This window comes from Apodemus sylvaticus, chromosome 1, assembly GCF_947179515.1.
Source record: "Apodemus sylvaticus chromosome 1, mApoSyl1.1, whole genome shotgun sequence".
Lineage (NCBI taxonomy): Eukaryota > Metazoa > Chordata > Mammalia > Rodentia > Muridae > Apodemus > Apodemus sylvaticus.
In genome coordinates, this window is record NC_067472.1 from 2559739 (window position 1) to 2581436 (window position 21698).

Below are 21698 nucleotides of genomic sequence, written 5' to 3' on the forward strand. Positions count from 1 at the left end.
CCTTTGCCTTACAGAAACTTTGTAGTTTTATGAGGTTCCATTTGTCAATTCTTGATCTTAGAGCATAAACTATTGGTGTTCTGTTGAGGAAATTTTCCCCTGTGCCTATGTCCTCAAGGGTCTTCCCCAGTTTCTTTTCTATTAGTTTCAGTGTGTCTGGTTTTATGTGGAGGTCCTTGATCCACTTGGACTTGAGCTTAGTACAAGGAAATAAGAATGGATCAATTTGCATTCTTTTGCATGCTGACCTCCAGTTGAACCAGCACCATTTGTTGAAAAGGCTATCTTTTTTCCACTGGATGGTTGTAGCTCCTTTATTAAAGATCAAGTGACCATAATTCTATGGGTTCATTTCCATGTCTTTAGTTTTATTCCATTGATCTACTTGCCTGTCACTGTACCAGCCGAGAAGCAATTAAGAAATGTTCAACATCCTTAGTCATCAGGGAAATGCAAATCAAAACAACCCAGAGATTTCACCTCACACCAGTCAGAATGGCTAAGATAAAAAACTCAGGAGAAAACAGGTGCTGGCAAGGATGTGGAGAAAGAGGAACACTCCTCCATTGCTAGTAGGGTTGCAAGCTGGTACTACCATTCTGGAAATCAGTCTGGTGGTTCCTCAGAAAATTGGGTATGATACTTCTGAAGAACCCCGCTATACCACTCCTGGGCATATACCCAGAGGATTCCCCAGCATGTAATAAGGATACATGCTCCACTATGTTCATAGCAGCCCTATTTATAATAGCCAGAAGCAGGAAAGAACCCATATGTCCCTCAACGGGGGAATGGATACAGAAAATGTGGTATATATACACAATGGAGTACTATTTAGCCATTAGAAACAATGAATTCATGAAATTCTTAGACAAATGGATGGAACTGGAGAACATCATCCTAAGTGAGGTAACCCAGTCTCAAAAGAACACTCATGGTATGCACTCACTGATAAATGGATATTAGCCTAGAAGCTTGGAATACCCAAGACACAATTCAAATATCAAATGATGCCCAAGAAGGAAGGAGTGGTTCCTGGTCCTGGAAAGGCTTGGTGCAGCAGTGTCGGAGAATACCAGGACAGGGAAGTAGGAAGGGGTGGTTTGGGGAACAGGGGGAGGGAAGAGGGCTTATGGGTCTTTCAGGGAGGGGGAATCCAGGAAAGGGAAAATCACTTGTAAATAAAGAATATAGCGAATAAAGAAGAAAAGAAAAAAAATCTTCTCACAAATGTGCCCAGTCACTTGGATTAATCTCCAGATGTAGTCAAGTTGACAACCAAGAGTAGCCATCCCATACATTTAATAGGCAACATGTATTAATTCCTTACTTGGTAGAAATTAAGAAATCTGTGTTTATTTCTTACAGTTTTCTTTAGCTATTCTCTCCTCTCTCTCTCTCTCTCTCTCTCTCTCTCTCTCTCTCTCTCTATGTGTGTATAAGTGTGTCTGTCTGTCTGTCATCTGTCTCTGTCTCTCCTTGTCTTTCATGTGAATGTCTATGTTATTTGTGTCTGTGTATGTATATATTTATGCATGTATGTGTGTATCTATCATCTTTCTATTAATTATATATATGCCTATCTATCTATAGTGTTATAGTAATCTCTAGCATCTTGGGGTTTAGGTACTAGTATATAAAGCGGGAATGGCAAGGCTGGCTAAACACCATTGGGTAATAAAACAAACCCAGAGTAATACATGGGAAGTCCTGTGATGCAGTTGGAAATGATTAGTTTTCCCTTCCATAGGCTTTCTATTTTCTTTGCCAATTGCTTCCTCTGCCATGCTGCAGATTTTCCATTTCTTATAACCACATGTATTAAGCATTTCAATGGCTTTCCAAGCTACTCAAGTCACTTTTAGCAAGTCATAGTCTATATGCAGACATAAATGTCTGTATGCAGAAATGTTTTCCCACAGTAGCTCCTGGTCTTTGCTGCATTTTGAGTTGACTCTTTGTGTAGTGTGAGGAATGGGAATCTTTTGTCCATCTTGGACATGTAGATATCCAGTTTCTGCAGCACCAAGTGAAGAGGCTCCCTTTCCTCTAATACATGTTTTGACATCTTTGCCAAAGATTAGGTGGCCATGGCAGTTTACTGTACCTGAATGTTTCTGTAACAGTATCATACTGGTTTTGTTTCTATAGTTTTATAGTATTGATATCAAGTGTAAGTATAAAACAATCATGTAAGACAATAAATTGTCTGTCCCTGGGGAGAAGTCCAGAGTATGAAGTTTCAAACTGAATGTCCTGGGTGATGAGACTGGAGTCCTAGGTTAAAGCCAAATTGAGAAGGGAGCAGCAAGGCTGACTGTGAAATAGGAACTCTGTCCTGGGCTTACTGGGACAGGATGACTTTGCTTTGTGTTTTTGGAAGATCAAATAGATTATAGGGAGGCAGAGGCAGAGGTTCTATAGGAGCCACAATAAGAGAAGTAAGACCATAGAAGAGATCAGACATGCCTCAGAGTCCCCTCCTCATCGCCTGCTCTTCCATCACTCTGGAGATGTCTGACCCAAAAGTGATGAGAGAAGTGGCCAATTTCATCACTGTCGCCATAGCATTACAAAGAACCTTGAGCGCTGTCCTAGGTGGTCAGTGGCATTAATAATATTAACAGAGGACATGATGGCTTTATCATTTAAGCAAGATTCCTGTACTGGCTGGTTTTGTGTGTCAACTTGACACAGACTGGAGTTATCACAGAGAAAGGAGCTTCAGTTGGGGGAAGTGCCTCCATGAGATCCAGCTGTGGGGCATTTTCTCAATTAGTGATCAAGGTGGAAGCTCCCCTTGAGGGTGGTACCAACTCTGGGCTGGTAGTCTTGGGTTTTATAAGAGAGCAGGCTGAGCAAGCCAGTGGAAGCCAGCCAGTAAGAAACATTCCTCCATGGCTTCCACATCAGCTCCTGCTTTCTGACCTGCTTGAGTTCCAGTCCTGACTTCCTTTGGTGACAAACAACAGTGTTGAAATATAAGCTGAACAAACCCTTTCCTCCCCAACTTGCTTCTTGGTCATGATGTTTGTGCAGGAATAGAAACCCTGACTAAACCCAAAGGCTACCACAAAAGTTTACAATCATGTATGGCTCTTGACAACAACTGGGAACTTAAGGTTTTTATCATCTCCTCCAGAAGATCCGTTAGAAATAATCAACACTGACAACAGAGTATATTGCTTTAATACTAGACTTTATTACAGTGGGACTCTGTGGTCACACATCAGCAGCTTCCTAACATGCAGACAGTGTGAGCAGGACGTCCTCCCTCACAGTCTCTTGACTACAGAAGTTGAACCTGAGGAAAGAAAACACAAAATGGTCACCTCTTCCTCACACAAGTGGAGAGTTGGGTATGAGCACAGATATACCTGTCCCTTTATACATCTCTACCCACTGCCCCAGCAGTCTGAAAGGGGCACGGTCAAACACTAGGATACTGGAGACTGGATCACCCCACCAACCTCCTACCATGATTGCAAATGTCTAGAGAAGAGCTGTCAGTCACCCCACAAAGGACCAGAAGTACTGGTTTCCATATCTTTTCAGACCACTGTTGACTGTATGTGTCTGAAACTGTGGGGAGCAAAGCCATAGTAATCAGGGACTCTAGCAATGTGATGGTTGGTATGTTTGGCTTTTAAAGAATTGTCATCAAACTACTTTCTAGATGACTGCATGGCATGGACAGTATGGCGGCATGGAGTATAATCACTGCTCTTGCTGGGTATAGATCCATCATCTTTCCACATGTCTTTTGTCATTTTGGTCTTTTGTTCTCTTTGCCTCTTTAGGCCCTCTCTGAGATTTTTTAACTTTCTTTTTCTTTTATAACTTTTTGTTAATTTGTCTTGCAGTGCTTACTTTAGAGTTGGCAATACACAAATGTAACGTCCTATATTAAGCTTGGAAATGACAGTTTACCAATTCACAGATGGCGCAGGGCCTTTCCACAGAATCTTTCCAATTGTCCACTGTATCTGTTTATATCCTGTACCCTCCCCTTTTCCATCATCATTACACTGCATTTATATGTGTACCATGCCTCCATTCATATTCTCTCTTTCTCTCTCTCTCTCTCTCTCTCTCTCTCTCTCTCTCTCTCTCTCTCTCTCTCTCTGTGTGTGTGTGTGTGTGTGTATCCCTCCCTATACTCCATCAACACGTGCTATATTTATACATATGCTCATTACACTCTCACTGAATACTTATATGTACACCATGCCCCATCCATTATCATACAATATGCCTGTACATAAACCTCCCTATCCTCCCAGTACTGCCATTGGTATGTGCCATCTTCTCCTGACATTTTTTAAACAAACAGAAAGAGTGTTGATAACAATAATAATACCCTCATCTGTTATTCTCACATCCATACCAACTAAGTTGGATGTTAATTCATTGATTACTTTCTTTGTTTTAAATTGTGTTGTCCTATCATTTGTGTAGCTTGGGCTATTAGAATTAGTATCAGGTATTGGATTTTTATCTCATCACTGCTAAACAATTTTAAGTCTTATTTAAGTGAGTTGTGGGATGTAGTTCTTTCAAGTCTTGCTGAATCTGGAAAAATAAAACAAAAGCAATAGTAAAACCAAACCAAACAAACAAAACCAGGATCTTACTAAATAATCCACCCAGCATCAATAAAATGGTTGGCTTCTGTAATCTGCCTGGTGGAAACAGTCTCTAGTCTCATCCTGGAGAGAAATGGACACCACTCCAGGTGTCTTATTCCCTAGTGGTGGCTGATTTGCTCACAATGTGAGGTTGTAAGACTGTGACAGATATCCAAAGGGACTTTAGACCTCTACCATGCCTCTCTGTAGCCCCATCTTCTCTGGTAGACTGGAGAGCCTCCCAGAGATGCACAAAATTCAGACACTCAAGATCCCATCTCTGCCCCATCTCCTAGACAGTGAGAACTCACTAAAACCTGCCCACACCACATCCTCGAGATTCCCTTAGGGATGTTAGCAGATGTGACAATGTCAAGGCTCCACTTGGTTTGGTTTTTATCTTTCAGGCTTCACCATCTACTGTCAGTTCAGTGTCTTGAAAACTGTTGTGCATGTGTTTTGTGTGAGCAGTTTTATCTGAGGGGCCTCAGACTCCTCTGGCAAGCGCTAGTCTCACTGGTTTCTGAAGGATGACCCGGCACTTGCCGCACTCTGTAGCAGAATGTGGGGCTGACACTGGTGCCCTCCATGGATCTATTCCCCTGTGATCCTTTTGTGAACATCCTTAGCTCAGTGCACAGTCAGTCTTAGAAAAAAATGGAGAATTGATCTTCTGGAGTGTAGGCTTCACCAAGAAGACCAGTGACACACAACAGTGAATTTCTGTTTTGTTCTCTGATAATGACCTCTTGACAACCTAAGTTCGGTGAACTCATGAAGGGTGAGGGCAGGGTACACATATGAATCACCCACATAGTCCAAGCCTATCTTCTGATGGAAGCATTCTTCCTCTGTGTCTAAGAATATATCAAAGTGGCATTCCTAACACTTGACACTGTCTCTAAGGACACATGAGGTCTTAGGAAGCAGACCTGGCTGGGGCATGTGTGACCCGCTATCATCGGAGGTATGAATTGTTTTTAATGTGCATAGCTGCATTTAATCTTTCTTATCTCTTCTCTTCTTGTTACTCACACTCTGCCGTCATTTCTTTCCACCACAACCTTGGATGCTCCCACTCTTGGTAGGCTCGGGTTGATCACATTGTTGTACCAGATAAATTTAACCTTCTGCAAATCTCCAACATCCACATCAGAGTCGAATTCATTGACGTGAGTATTGCCTGGCTGCAGAGAGCCCCTGGGAAATTGTCAACGAAAGTATATGTGAGCACACATAAAGAGACACAGAATTAATCTCTCTCTCTCTCTCTCTCTCTCTCTCTCTCTCTCTCTCTCTCTCACACACACACACACACACACACACACACACACACACACACATACTCACAGTACATAAAAATGTAATATGTTTCTAAAACCAATTCAAATTCCATTGGAATCCAAGCTGCTTGATAAGGCATTTGTTACTCAAATGTCTGAAGTAAATCCCCACATGCACTTGAGCCCAGTGGTGGGTTTTCCTATTAATAACTCAGATTATTTTAGTCCTCCTTTCTTTAAAACAGACTCAAATGTGCCTTTGCCACAATTCTCAGAGTTTAATAAATGATGCTGTCATTATAAAATCTTTTCTCTACTGTTATGTAGAGAATAATTTATTTACTCCTTATAAATCAATTTCCAGGCAACAAAATAAACATGAACCACTTCCTTAGAAAATATCAGGCCGGGCAGTGGTGACGCACGCCTGTAATCCCAGAACTCCGGGAGGTAGAGGCAGGCGGATTTCTGAGTTCGAGGCCAGCCTGGTCTACCAAGTGAGTTCCAGGACAGCCAGGGCTATAGAGAGAAACCCTGTCTCGAAAAAAAAAAAAAAAACCAAAAAAATAAAAATTAAAATTAAAAAAATTTTTAAAAAATCAGAAAAAAATAAAAATATAATTTTGTAGTGCATTCATGTATAATGGCTACATGGCAGATTTCCTTTTGTTATATGTGACTACATGCTACATACATATAATAGAAAAAAGACATCAACAACCTACACCCGACATTGATAGTCTGCTTCAATGTAAGAATCGCCGAGTGACGCTTTAAATCTTTTACTCACTTGAAAATTTCATACTGTTTAGAATTTCCTGCATTTCCAAACAAAGAAACTAGAATGTGCCCAGTGACCTTCTGTCCAGAGAGGGTGACAGTCACCTGGTACCGCCAACCTGCAGGAGGCAACATTTGTACACTGTCAGCTGGGAGGGAAGAGGTTCTGATTACAGGTTAACACACACCCGGCAGCTGCAGAATGTGAATAATTCATGGTGTCCTGCCCAGTTCTGGCAAAAGGCCTCAGTTGTTTTCTTAGGTGTTTGGGGTCAGGCAATGGGAAGTGTGGACTTAGGGAACATTTCCAGAGTGGATGGATGAGGAGGCTTTGTTTTGCTTTGCCTTTTCCAAGCCAAGAGCCTAAGACATCCTTCTTGTTTAAAGTCAGGGCTAGGGATTAGCTCAGTGGTAGAGAGATTTACTGGCATTTATCAGACTTGGGCTCTCACACCCTGTCCCATCTATGCCTGCCCAAAAGGAGATCTCCACTGAAGATCAATTAAAATGGAAACTTACGTGCGAAGTTGCTCTTATCACCAGTGTTGAGGTAAAATTTCTGGTAGAGTCCGCTTGTTTTCCCAGAAAATCTGTCAGCATAGTGACCCATCTGTGGGCATCCACCACTTCCGCATGGGAAGCACTTATTCTGTGAAATGGAGAAAATGGTGACTGGGAGTTTTCCGACTTTTAATAGGGCATTCTTTCTCCAACATGGTTTATGATTGAGTCAAAGCTAATTCTGTTCCTGAATTTAATGGTGGGGACAGTAATGGCGTCTCAGTTAAAGTTAATACATCTTGTTATCCTCAGGTTAAGCCTTCAGTTTCATAGTTAAATTGCACAAAACTATAAAAACTACACCATAGGATAATGGGTATATATGTATTTATCCTATCTCCCCCCCTTTTACCTTTGTAACTTACTTTGCTTTTTCTAAAACATTCACTCTCTTGCTAGGTGATTAGAATTTAGTTCGGAGAGATCACATAAGAACAGGAAATGACAGTCAACTTCTGCCAGGCACAACAGGTTCCATTCAGAAGATGAAGATGGAACAGGCTCAAAATTCAGACCCTTCTCTATTCCCTTAGCTTAACTTGGCATGTGCTCACATCTCAGAATGTGAATCAGTGTGGAGAGGAAATGGCCCAGTTGGCCAATAAGGCTTAGCCAGGTGTCTGGCTTGTAAAGAAAACCAGTGCAGGAAAATGCCCTCAGCTAGGGATTGTGGTAAAATGGGTGGAGCATGAACAGCAGAATTCTGAGGACAGATCACCCAATTTCCTCTCTGGAGGGAAGGCTCCCCCACAGGAGAGACTCATGGAGGACTTCTCCACCAGGAGATTAGACAATAGGACAGAGAGGTCTCAGGATTGGTCATCTAGCTGAGGAAAGACTAGGTCAGCCAAGAAGAAGCATGTTTGTGTTTCCATGGACATTTCCTAAGAAGAGGACAAAAGTCCCACCCTTAATCTCTAAGTATGTTCATCAATAAGACAGACAGGGATGTGTCCTGAATTCCAAAGAAGCCAGGAGACCACGCACCCAGGGGCCATAGCCATTTTCTCTGCAGAGGACATACTTAATTGGATGTGTGTAGGCGTGGATGACTTGGCTCTACACACATCACCAAGATAACCTGGGCATGCATACATCACCTGGGTGGGCTGCGCACACACACACACACACATCACTAGGATACCCTGGGCACACACACATCACCAGGATAGCCTGGGACCACACACATCACCTGGATGGCCTAGGTGTACACACATCAACTGGATAGCCTGCGCGCACACACATATCACTAGGATGGCCTGGGCACACACACATCACCAGGATGGCCTGTGCACACACACATCACCTGGATGGCCTGGGCCCACACACATCACCAGGATGGCTTGGGCACACACACGTCACCAGGATGGCCTGGGCACACAGATTAAGATGGAATCATAGGAAGAGGTTCAAAAGCAGAGGAATGTGAACACAGGGACATTTTTCTGTTCAAAAGTGCTATGAATCTTACAAAAGGACTTTTATGTCGTTAAATCAGACTGCTTTCTGGAAGCATGGAGCCTAAATATTTTTGAATCACTTGCTTACAGGAAGATAAACCTAAAATCAAACCAAGAGGGGTCTCAGCTCTTACTGTATAACAAACTTACATGTGAACAAAATATGTACCCCTCTCCCATATTTTGATTATTATATTTTTCTTGTTGCTCTGGGCCAAGCACTCAACATGTGTCATGTGATTAATTGCTTTACCAAGGGCATTGGGTCTGACATCATTACATTTCTAGGAGAGGAAAAGTCTTATGGAAATGAAATACATCGCCCAATGTCATTTAAGTCCTTGTTTTTAATAACTAAGGTATATTTCTCTTGTACTTGTTTCTTACATGGAATGTTGGTTATTTGAAGTTTTCTTTGTTATATTATAGTGGTTAAACTTTTTTATTTGAAAAAGTTATAGCAAAAAAATCAACTTTCTAAAATCTAAGTAAATAGAAATATCACATTCAAGAGTACAAAAATGTGACAAAACTTTAAAACTATTGATTAATATGAGCAGAGACATACCCATATGTCCATAATCCCACAGTTTAAAGGTCAGCAGTTAAATAAAAGCCCTAGTTCATCAGTATCCTCTCATCATGACATTCAGATTGCTACAAACTAGCATTCTATTTTGTATAGGAGTCCTTGATCCTGAACAAGTTTGAACATTTACCTGAGATAGAGAATTGTTAGAGGAATGTTAGGTAAGACATTCCTTCTTACAAGCCCCTTGTTCTATACCCATGTGATGCATTAAGGCTTTTTGGCTACTGAAACACATATGCATGAGTTAATATAACAAATATTCAACTATAAATGGTCAGGAAATGACATCATCACAAATTCAAACAGGGGTCCAGAAACAGAGCACCAAGTGTGAGCTTAGTGTACACATGGCTCTGGGTTGGATCTCCAGTCATTAGGGGAACAAAATAAAGCCTAGAATGAAACTCATAAAGAAGCTGAAAGCTACTTACTGCAGAAAAAACATTGTAAGAGCTACAGGAGAACCCAGCAAAGCCAGTTGGGTTGACGATGCTGTCGGTGTAATACTTGTAGCTTCTTAGATGGTTACAGGCAGCAAAGTCACGAGTTCCTGTGGAGTCAGCATGGCATCAGTGACTGATTTTACTTCTCTAAGTCGCATTATGGTGAGAATGTGGAGGTAACAAATGTGTGCTCTAGTTCGAGCAAGCTCTAAACATAAAGTGATTATGAGGTATATGTAGGGTGTAAGAAGTGATACAAAATTAAGCCTATGCAATTACTATTTATCAATAGTAATTAAGCAACTTGAAAAGAGAAAGACTGCCACATATGGACATATAGTATGCAATAATTTCCCTGAATTAGGTCATTTGGAACCGGAGTACAAGGACTGGAGAGCTAGATCATCAGTTTAGATCATTCCCTACTTCTGCAGAGACTGCAGGTTCAGGAACCAGCACCCACATGGCATTTCACCGCCATCTGTAACTACAAGTTCCAGGAAGCCTGAATTTTTCTGGTTTCCACATGAACCAGGCAAGCATGAGTGCAAATACATTAAATACAGACAAAATACCTACAGAACCAAATCTTCATAAATACATACAGACAAAATGCCCACAAATCAAATCTTAAAGGAAATGAAAAAGTTGGGTCATGAATGCAAGCGTCCCCCAAACTTTCCTTGCACTTACTTGTCACAATGGAATTTATGTTTCAGGGACATAGTAGGAGTCCTTTGATATTAAAAAAAAATATGAACTCTGTACAATTCCAAAGTGGCTTGCAAATTTAGCAATGAGAAACATTTCATGGTGGAAATCCGTGTGCACAATGTTTTTACCTTCCCAGATCCCATCAATGTCAACGATTTGGGAAAGAATATTCTTCTGACATCCGGGCATTTCCACTCCTCCATTTGGAAAGAAATCTAGGTGACCCACAGTCTGGCTCATTCCAAATCCTGAATATTTTTTAAAAGTAATAGAAAGTTTCTATTATTATTTGACCAAGGCCCAGCCAAAGGTTCAAATACAGAGATTAAAGTCATTCAGCAGACAGGCTGGAGAAGCTCACCTAAGTTGGGGACAATGGGTGCAGCATCTGTGTGAATTGCGTCCACAAACTGAGCATCGGTGGGGTCCAGTCGGACTTCTTCAGGTGTGCCCTGAAAGTAAGGCTCAGCAGGGTCCAACCCTGACGCAGATAGAATGTGTCATCAGTACAAGAGATGTTAATGTGTGAATACTTCATCAAGTATCGGGCTCTATTGTAAGCTGTGCATGGAGAGCTATCTGACTAGACTCTGCTCATGGACGTCAACTCCCTCAAGACTACTGCCCATTAGCAGCAGTTCCCCTCAAATGGCTGACACCCCCCAGGAGATGCCAAACTAAAGGTTCTTCAGATTAAAGATTTCTACCAGATTCTAGTCTTCCAGGAAGGTAGGTGCTTTCTGTGACAGAGCCCATAGCCTGGCATGGTATGGTATAGTATGACACCTGGCAGAGCAGGCTATGGTGACCAGTGGTAAATCATGGGAAAGAATGTTCAGGAAGAATGGTTCTTTAATAAACTAATGGAGACCCTGGCTGTTCCCATTGATCCAAATGCAATCAACTTTTCTAATATATAGAACGAGACAATTTCCAGGTTAGTGTAGAAAGATGGAAGGCAGAGTGAGAAAATGCTTATACCCTGAAGTATCCATGTCTCAGGTTCAGGACAGCAGTATCTTCTTTGTCAGGTTACCTGAGCCTGTGGCCCTCGCCCAATACAACCAGCCACAGCTTGCAAATGACATTTTGAATCTAATTAGCTCTACCCAGAACTAGAAGTGCCAGGCAACCAGAGCTTCTCCCTCTCCCCCGCCTCCCCCAGCAATGGAATTGTAGTTGGTGAAGCTTAGATTTATTACCAACTAGAAATAAAACAGAATTCAGCTCGTTACACACGAACTCGGAAATAGGCACAGTGTTTTTGGGTAGTCTTAATTCGTGGTTTGGTTATGCACAATATATTTATATGCTAAACAATGCTAAAAGATGTGGTGTTGACCAAAAACTGGAAACAAGAATATGACTCACCAGGTCATAGTGCTCTGAGCTCTGACCACCTGGCACAACTCAGGAAGTGTGACAAGTTCAGAGCAACCCCACCAAGGACTCCTCCTGTGCCTCACTGTAGTCCCCACAGAGGGTACATATGGTCTCAACATCTAGAATTTACTGTTCAACCAACCTGTGATCCTCCCAATGGCTCCAAATGTTCTCTTTCCTGCCTCCCCAGCAATGTGGGAACCCAGGCTGTGGCCGATAAGGTGGACATTGTTGAGTGAGTATCCAAGATCAGACTGTTGGAAGGAAAGTTCGTTAAAATGCTTTCAAGTAATGCACATTGCAAATTGGTCAAGGGTGCCTCCAAACCTGGGTTTCCAAGGAGATGTGTTCCCTCCCCCATTCAGAGCACCCCCACAGCACTAAGAAGAAATGGAAACTAGTCCAACTAGGCCTAGAATCCTGTGTGTTCTCCTACTGCTGAAAGAGACACCCTGGAAGGACACATGAGGTCATAATCGGAGATGGTGAGGCAAGGATTTGGATCAGGGCCCATGAGAAAATTACTCAAGCACATTTGAGTTTGACATTTTTAAAGACTTTTCAGTGCCCCAGTCAGATTAGATTGCTTCCTTTGGGTTTCATATTCAATAAAATAAATGAAAACTGGGGAGATAGCTCAGTCAGTGAAGCACAACCACCCAGATTAGGATTCCTAAAACCCATGTAAAAGAAGATGGATGCCTGTAATTGAAGCACTAGAGAGGCAGAGACAGGAGGTCCTTGGCACTCAGTCCTGCCTGCCTGTGTAGCAGAACAGATGGGTTCCGTGCTCAGTGAAAGGCAGTGCTTCAAAAATAGACTGTATAGCAATCCAGAAAGATGCCACACATGTGTACAAACATGTTTGCACACCCCCATGAGCACTGCATCCCACAACACAATAAAAATAAATAAAACAAAAATGTAAATATGTGACTGATATCAGCACATCAAATTGATAACAAAGGGGAAGATTAAGACACATCCAAGTTTGGCACTGTATCTCAGCAGTAGAGTGCTTGCTTAGTATGAGCAGTCCCAGGGCCCATGCCCAGAACTAAAATTAAATAAAAAACACAGGCAGAACTTAGGTGATGCTACCTACCTAGGTGTTTAAGTTCATTTAATTAAAGTTCAAAGGCAGTTATTGAATTAGATAGGTTATTGATGAAGCCTGAATGGAAATCTTATTTGTCTTTATCAATGATCATCCTACAGATTTTGTGATGAAAGGAGAATCCAGACAGCAGTGTCTTAAGGACTTTTACATAACCCAGACTCAGTTACCTGCATAACATTAACCAATAAAGCCACTTCTGCCCCGACAACCCGGACATTCTGGGTAGCCTGGGTGTATGTGGCTCGGGAGCCTCCTTTCCAGTCCACACAGATGCAGTTTGCACTCTCCACTTGGAACATGTTCTGATGGAAGAGACACAGTATGCAGTTAAATAACCCAGGTCCTTTATTCACTGTTGAGTCATGTATTTGAAGACTGTTAAGTTCTCTTCTTGACCTGACTAATATCTATTGTGTTAATCCCAATACTCTGACCAAAACTTAGGCTCTAATGACTATGGAGTCCTTCCTCAAGTCTACTATTGGCTCCAGACCACTGTGGGAACTAAATTCTTGGGATTTCTATTGCAGCAGCTGCATTGGGTCATTACATAGGCGTTGCAGGTCCACCCTTAACTTGAATGCTACTTCATGGTAGCTTCTCTTGGTAAAGTCTGAAATATCTCTGCATCAGTTACTAAGTAACTATGTCATGAGCCCTGAATAACTCCATACCCCATATCACAAGTGTCCCAGGACCCTTGTATCCACTGCTACCTCCTCCCCATCCCTAGCTCCAGGATCAGGTGGTCTCAGACTCCACTCTTTATCCTCCTCAGTTGGGGCCAGTATTTTGCTGATCTCTAACTCTCTCTTAAAAACCATCACGGCTCACCTTGCACATGTCGGATAGCCAGTTTTCTTCTCCCTTGTCAATGAAGCCATGGATAATGATATGGGTTTTTCTGTTTGTTTTGAAATTGGAGTTTCTGATACTTGATGCATCTGATGTAATTTGCTGTTTGGGGCAGAAAAGTATTTGGGTCAAGTTTCTTCTAGTAGCTTCTAAAATCATTTATGTGTGGGCAGAGATGGTAGGTAGGATTCTTGAAAGGCCACATAGGCAAGCTATTTACAGCCATCTCCAAGTTGCCACTGTTCTTGTAGCTAGCTGTTTGACTCAGACAATATGTGTCCCATGGTATTTGTCATTAAGATCTTCAATGGAAGTCTTTGTACTTATGCCTATCTATCTACCTACCTACACATCTATCTATCTATCTATCTATCCATCTTTATAATCTATCCAATATTCAGAGATATGTACATGTACCAATATTCCTCCAGGAATAATGGAGTTATTGCTCAATAAATCCAGTATAAGTTAAAAATATTATAACTGGGTCTTGCTTTGTTTGGGGCAGGGTCTCATGTACACCAAATGTCTTCAACTCATTAAACAGCTGCAGACAGTCTTGAACTCCCGAACCAGTGTCTACCCTTCAAGTGCTTGGATTAAAGATGCTACCATATCTTCCTGGAAAGCATTACAGGTTGGAATGTATCATAAGCACCTAACCTAGCTTTTCTACCATCCCTTTGCCATAGATAGAGCTGTTAATCATTCACCTTCATGACTGGTGCAAGACTAGAAGCTGTGGTCCACTGCTTCTCCTTCCTGTGGCTACAGATCAGGACATAGCTAGTCCAGAAGCTTCTACCAAAAACACATCACTTTCCAAACAAATTCTGTCAAGTTGAACTATTTTAGGGGAATTCCTTATGTGTGTGTTTGCACCATATCAGGAAATTTTATTTAAAACACACAAATAAAATATACATACTTTTATTACTATATGCATAGTATGCATACTATAGAAATATATATGACTATTCTATCCCTGTAGGTGTAATATTTTTATATTGTATACTGGATATAAAACATGAATATTAAGAATCGAATGACCATTTATAAATAAGTTTTTAAAGAGTCCTTAATCTGATTGCTCTAAAAGTCTAAATGGATACAAATTCTATTTCTCCTGTATTCTCATTAGAAGTCTTGAATATTCATATTAGTTACAAAAAGCATGTAAAACTTAGTCCGGAAAGCAACAGCTATCCCTCCCTACCTGGTAGTTGTCTGGGTTCTCGTTGGTGTACAGGAGAAAGCGGGTGTTGATCCTTGATGGGCTCCAGGGCAGTGCCTTCAGGGGTCTGTCGAGAGTTCCTGACCACGGGGCATCATCACTGAAGCAGCCAAGTTTGTCAAAGCAAACTTCACTTCCTGAAATCACACACAAATATTTCATAGATATTTAACCTTTTCAGTGCACGATCAACCAAATGTAAGTTGAATTGCATCTTGTTTACTTCCTTGGCTTTCTCAAACACACTCTGTTTGCCCAGACTATTGCCCATCCCTTCTGCCTCTGGGACCAGACACTCCCCTCATGTCTCTGCTCAGGACCAGTCAAGGACTAATGATAGCTTTTTGACCCAGATGTTATCTTTGGCCGTTGCCGCCTAGATATGAGGTGGCCCTTTGTCTCAGGAACTGGTTTGAGTGTGTGGAGGCTCTCAACTCTAGGTAGCAACCTTTGGTCTTCACTCTTTGGATGAAGAATTATAAGTTCTATGCAAAGGCCAAGTTGAATCTTCACCTTGGCAGACGATATCAATGTCTGAGTTGTATTTGAGGACCATCCTGGATTTCTGTGATGCAGGAATTACTCATACATTTACTCATCATACTAATCACCAGTGATGTGATGGCGGTAGTCTGGCATGCTACTTACTCCATGAAGGAACAGCTCAAAGAAAGAGTTGTGGAGCCATGCGAAGCCCAGGATAATGACAGAGTAAGAGCAGCAGCTGTTGTGAAGGTGGAACTTCTCTAGACTTTACCATGCGCTGGATGCTGAATAAGATGATTTACTTCTCTGACTGAAACCTCGTGGTCATCCCACTAAAGGATGCCTTTATGCCCATTTAACACAAATATCCCCAGGTTCAGGGGGCTTTAGGATTTTACATAGCTTCATAGAAGTGTAAGTGACAAATTTACATTCAGTCACCTCCCTTGACCTAAGAGGGCTAGGTTCAGAAAATAAATATCCAATTAATTGGAAGATCAGATAAACAGTGTATTTTTAGCTCAGTGTCATGTATGATTTGCCAGCACTATTACTCGTCTGAAACAAATAGCATTGGGAATTATACCTCACATCACTTCGAGATCTGGTGCTCTTAATCCTATGTTAAGTTCAATTATGTCTGGCCTTCCTTAATCCTACATTGCTCTTAACTACGTCCTCTTCCTCACCACAGCTTGAACCCGACTGTCACAGCCTCAGGAAGATCTCTCCCATCTCCACACACATCTTTTCTTACCAGCTACTGCTCCCAGCAGCACGGCGAATGTCCACAGCATCAGCATCTGCACAGAGGCAAAAACATGACTGAGTCTGATGAACACAAGATTGCCATAATCCACGTTCACTCAGACTTCGGGGGTGGGGGAAAATGGGTGCAGTCTAACAGGGGAGTCTCCAAATCAGGTTCCTGACTCACCGTGGCGGATCCGTCAGGTTCTACGGACAACGAGGAAATGCTGAGATGCCCTTTTATAGGCGAGCCTTATCTTTCTGAGCAGTGTCATGGAAAAGTGGCTGGAGAAGAGAGAGGTTCCAAGGACGCACTTCTAATTTTAATCTCAGATAAGCCCAGGTTGGTACAGGAGGCTGAGCATTCCAAGGTGTTCGTGGGAACTCGAGAAAGTGCTAGATATGGAATGTTCTGGACTGGTGTGCTGTGTGCTACCCAGAACCGCCATCTTTTTTTTTTTAACCATCTTTTCTCTGTTCCTGCAAACAGTCCTTTCCTTCCTCTTATCAATCTTCTTTGTTCATCTGTGTGCCTGTGGGCACTTGACAACAACTGCCTCAAAGATCTACTCTGTCAGTCACGTAGTTCATGCATCCTCTGAGTGATCCTGACTCCTCTTGAACACAGTGAAACACAAGAAAGCCTTCAAGAGCATGCAGATAAAATGAAAGTGGACTGTGCTTTTGTGTTGCAAGACCACGCTGCTAATTTATTATTCAAGAATAGCACAGAAGAGAGGGATAAATTAACACCAGGGCACATATGATGTACACACCTGTGACCCCAGCACGGAGGATTGTGTGAGTTTCAGGCTAGCCTGATCTCTCTCTCTATCCTCTCTCTCTCTCTCTCTCTCTCTCTCTCTCTCTCTCATATGCGCGCGCGCGCGCGCGCACACACACACACACACACACAAACACACAAACACACACATAATCAAAACAAGGAAAGCCAAGGAGCTCAGGGGATGCAAGCTTGACAAGATGAGTTTGATCCACAGAAGCCACATGACAGAGGGCGAGAACCAATTTCCAAAGTTGTCCTTTGACCTCTGCCAAGTATTCTGTGTCTTCCCACAATAGTAATAGTAGTAAAATTAAAGAGGAGGAAAAAGGAGGAAGAGAAGAAAATGAGGAGGCCAATACATAGGAGACTGCACCATCAGATGAAATTATGAATAAAATGGAAAAATTAAAAATCAACTTGCACTATTATAGCCTGTGACTTTGTTGTTAAGGCAGTGTTGCAGTGCTGACAGCTGTGATGGGTTAGTGTGGCAGATTGCTTAAAGTTACAGGATGTGACATAGTCTTAAGGACTGGACCCATTTATCCTGTGAGTCACCGATTTAGACAGGACCATACAAAATTGGTTCATATATAATAAAAAGAGTTAAGTAATAAATAAGTGAAGAACCCAACCCCCCCCTAAAAAAAAAACCCACCAGAAAATCCTCTAAGAGCCATTAGGAACCAAAGTCTTGGGCGAGGGGTGTAGCTGTGTTTGTTGCCTAGCATCCTTGAGGCCTGGGTTTAGTCTCCAATACCACAAAAGAAATAGAGGGTCTGAGAGAGGAGGAAGGAAGGGGAGGGGAGATGGAGAGTTGAGAACAATGGGAGTAGGGAAGGGGACTGAAAGGGGAGAAGTGAAATGAAAGAGAGCTCAAACTTAGTCTTCCCTGTGTTATTTACTCCTGGGGAAAGCTGTGTTCTTGCTACGGTAATATTCCCTATGAGCCAACATTCATCCTGTATTATCAGTATATCATTTACATTCTGCTTACCAAGTAGTTCACACATTTCTGAACTGGTGTCTGAGCTGTGTTGCCTCATAACTTGGGGACCCTTATGTCATCCAGCCTACTGACTTAGAAATTCAGTCACCTCAATTTGAAATTCAAGGTCAATGGGGAAACTAGTTGGTAAACTGAAATAGTTTCTGATTTTAGAATGCTCCAGAAAGAAAAAAAAGTCAGATTCCCAAATCTAGAAATGCTGGCAAAAGGGGTGAGTCCTGATCTGCTGTCTCTTCTGTCACCTTGTCACGGTGACTTTCCCAAAATCTAATCATGCTGAACTATGCAGCTAAGTGATGAAATCAGAACTGTTATATTCTGATGACTCACACGCTTCCCGGTTACCGCTTCTGCCTTGCATGGTAGAGAGCTTTGCCATCTTCTCCCAGGGACCAGAACAAGGCTTTCTTCCCCATCCTCTCCTGATGTGTGTACCCCATGCCTGCAGGTGTCCTTTGTGGCAGTGTGTTCCCCATATGGGTGACACAGTAAGCTACCATGTGGGGACAGGAAAAGACAAGCAAGTGTTCATAACTGCTAAGCCTCATATACCCCAGGCTAGCCTCAAAATCACTCGCTATGCATCCAATTGTGGCCTTGAAGTTACTTTTGCCTCCTCCCGAATTCTGAGACTGCATGCATGCACTTTCACACCAGTTTATCTATTGCTAGAGATCAAACCCAGGGCTTCACACACACCAGACAAGCAGTCTGCCAAATATACCGACAGACCCCTGGAAATTGCTTTAATGAGCATGCTCTCTCTAATCTTCATGATCTGCTCAGATGGAAACATCTGCTGTGGGACTGCGCATCTCAGCACAAGGGTTGAACGGCCACACTAGGTTGGTCACCTCCTACCATGCTTGTTCTATCCCTTCCCTTCAACCTCCTAAGTTACAAAAATATATTTAACTCTCGACCCTAGTATAATGGAGTTCAATATTTTTTTACTTCAATTCCTGATGAGAACCATTGCTTCATAGACAACCTGGGGCTATGTCTACCTCAAAGTTATAGTGAAAAAAATCAGCCTCTTTGTGCCTGGTCCCCTGGGCACAACTAGCATGAAGTTGAAAGCACAGTGTTCCACACATAGAGGACTCTTCAGTGTGACACAGTGCTCGGCAAGTGGAGGACTAGCTTCAGTGTGGCACAGTGCTCCTCACATGGAGGACTTGCTCCAGTGTGACACAGTGTTCCTCACGCGGAGGACTTTCTTCATTGTGACAAAGTGCTCCACACATGGAGGACTCTCTCCAGTGTGACACAGTGCTCCACATGTGGAGGACTCTCTCCAGTGTGACACAGTGTTCCACACATGGAGGACTCTCTCCAGTGTGACACAGTGCTCCACACATGGAGGACTCTCTCCAGTGTGACACAGTGCTCCACACATGGAGGACTCTCTCCAGTGTGACACAGTGCTCCACACGTGGAGGACTCTCCTCAATGTGAGCGGGGTCCAGCACTATCACAAATGCACAAGCCTTTGACACTCCACATCTCCAGACTGCAGCTTTAGAGGTCAACCTTCAGCAGCACAGACCAGGAAGCTGACATGGGCTCCTGTGGAAAACACACTTCTAGGTCTCCACACTCAGAGAGTAGGTTCAACTTTGACCCAAAAACATTGCATGGTCTGATATAAAATACAAGACTGGAAGTTTCTAAACAGATAACAGTGTTTGCAGAGGAGGTCAACACTCCCCTTATGTAACACTAGGATCCTGGCATCTTTGTGATACCAGACTTCAGGTGAGGGAGAAAAAGGGCTCAAGACACCTGTGTGTCTGGATAACCATCACAGGAGCCAACTGACCTTCAGAGAACCTGCCCTGAGCTCCCTTATCCAGCTCTGCCATGGCTAAGGCTGCCCATGGGAAGGAGGGCATGTTGGCCAAGGGTTACAAAAGAACTGTGACTACAGGGGGTGGTTGGTGTTCTGTACCTTTCACAACAACCCTCTTGCCAAATGTGAGGGTTCTAGTTACACAGACACAAAGTGAAGCAAGAGCTGACGCTCGCTGTTACAAGCACACCTAAAACTTGCAGCATCAGTGGATTCCCACGGCTTGTCAACTTTGCTTCTAATTCAACTCAAACCTGTGGGATGCCTAGCTGCTTTTGGTGGTTTGGATTAGATGAAGACCACGGAACTCAGTTTAAAGAATCTTTCCAGGATAGAGTTTGAGGGGGAGTTGCAGAGCATCAGTCTGGAGCCACAAATTCTTCCCACTCACCTTTGACCTATTTGTATGGCCACATGGAAGGCAATGTTCACGCAGGCTGTGTTAGTCTAGAATTGACCTCGAGAGTGAATGAACCCAGAGGCTGTAGTGTGTTGGGAATGGACACACCTGTTCAAGGTTGAGTGTTTGCTTTCTAAGACAAACTTTTGCACATGCACATAATTTTGATAACACGGTTGTTTTTGTTTAAGTCATATTTTCAACCCTAGCACTTAGTGCTGCAAATGGGAATTTTATAAGATGGAAATATAAACTCTGTGCTATTATATGATAATCATTCTTTTCTGGTCACTACAATAGCTTTGTAACTCCCTTCCTTGTCCATAGACTGACCTCTCCTGTGCCCCATGTCTGCCTTCTGTGCACCCTCAGTTTTACATGCAGACTGCTTATGTTCCTGTTCTCCCTCATTGTCTTTCCCTGACTATACTTTCTTGCTCAGCATGGCCAAGAGGAATATAATGTCATCCACACCTTAGAATGTCATGGGAGAGAGTAACATTTATGTTCATAATTTATATAATCTAATAAGCCTGAAATATTACTCTTTGGGGAGCTGGCGAGATAGCTCAATGGTTAAGAGCCCTGACTGCTCTTGCAAAGGTCCTGAGTTCAGTTCCCACCAACCACATGGTGGTTCACAACCATCTGTAATGGGACCTGATGCCCTCTTCTGATGTGTCTGAAAACAACTACAGTGTACTCATATACATAAAATAAGTAATTTTTTTTAAAAAAAGAAATAATACTCTTTTCACTCATGGTACTAGCCAGTCATGCTTCAGATGATCATCTGTATGAGTAAGGCTTTATAGTTTGCTGTGTTTATAACATGATCAAATCAGTTGTATATGCATTGGTTCAATTTTTCAGCCCTCATGAACTTCTCTTAGAACCTGAAACGTGTGTGAGGTGGGTGGAGGCTGGGGAGTGGTGTTCTGAATAGGATAGGGGCCTTAAACAACTGTCTGACAGGAACTTCTCAATGATATTGACAAAGAAAGGAGAAAGCAATGTCAAGGTCAGTGTAGCCTGGGAGATATAACATAAGAGGAAGAGGACAAAGAAAGCCACAATGTGAGACTGCTTGCCCAAATGAATTGTTCCCAAGCTGCCTCTTGTTTCTTTGAGATGAGTAATTTTGTTTGTCAACTGGACGGACTGAGAGATGCTTGAAATTTTGGTAAAACATACTTATGGATGATTGTCAAGTGGATAGTTCTGCAAATTCTGTCACTCTCAAGGCTACGGTCCTGGTAGGTAACTCCCTCTGCACTGTTTCGGTGGCTCTTTTCCCACAAGTCCTAAATCTTCATCTTTCTTAATTACTATACACAGTTCTTGGGATACTGAAGGCACAG

General features: G+C 42.5%; 1 protein-coding gene across 1 annotated transcript; it reads right to left on the reverse strand.

Annotated features, from left to right (window-relative positions):
• Positions 1-3180: 3180 nt before the first annotated feature.
• On the reverse strand, positions 3181-16543 carry Pnlip (pancreatic lipase). Its single transcript, XM_052182652.1, has 13 exons — positions 16477-16543; positions 16297-16342; positions 15036-15190; positions 13799-13921; positions 13132-13266; positions 11987-12098; positions 10823-10942; positions 10590-10709; positions 9736-9854; positions 7211-7340; positions 6702-6810; positions 5664-5828; positions 3181-3304 (listed from the first exon to the last, which is right to left on the reverse strand). The coding sequence occupies exons 2-13, from the start codon at positions 16340-16342 to the stop codon at positions 3241-3243; spliced, it is 1398 nt and encodes a 465-aa protein (XP_052038612.1). The 5' UTR covers positions 16477-16543; the 3' UTR covers positions 3181-3240.
• Between the last annotated feature and the right edge of the window lie 5155 nt (positions 16544-21698).

What these genes read in the sequence shown, in the direction of transcription:
- Pnlip (XM_052182652.1), bottom strand. Translation starts at nt 16,342, where the DNA reads ATGCTGATGCTGTGGACATTCGCCGTGCTGCTGGGAGCAGTAGCTG. An exon ending in CTTACAATGTTTTTTCTGCA is followed by an intron (nt 7,341 to 9,735) that starts GTAAGTAGCTTT and finishes TCCATTTCACAG; the next exon opens with AATAAGTGCTTCCCATGCGG. An exon ending in AAACAGTATGAAATTTTCAA is followed by an intron (nt 5,829 to 6,701) that starts GTGAGTAAAAGA and finishes ACAATTTCCCAG; the next exon opens with GGGCTCTCTGCAGCCAGGCA.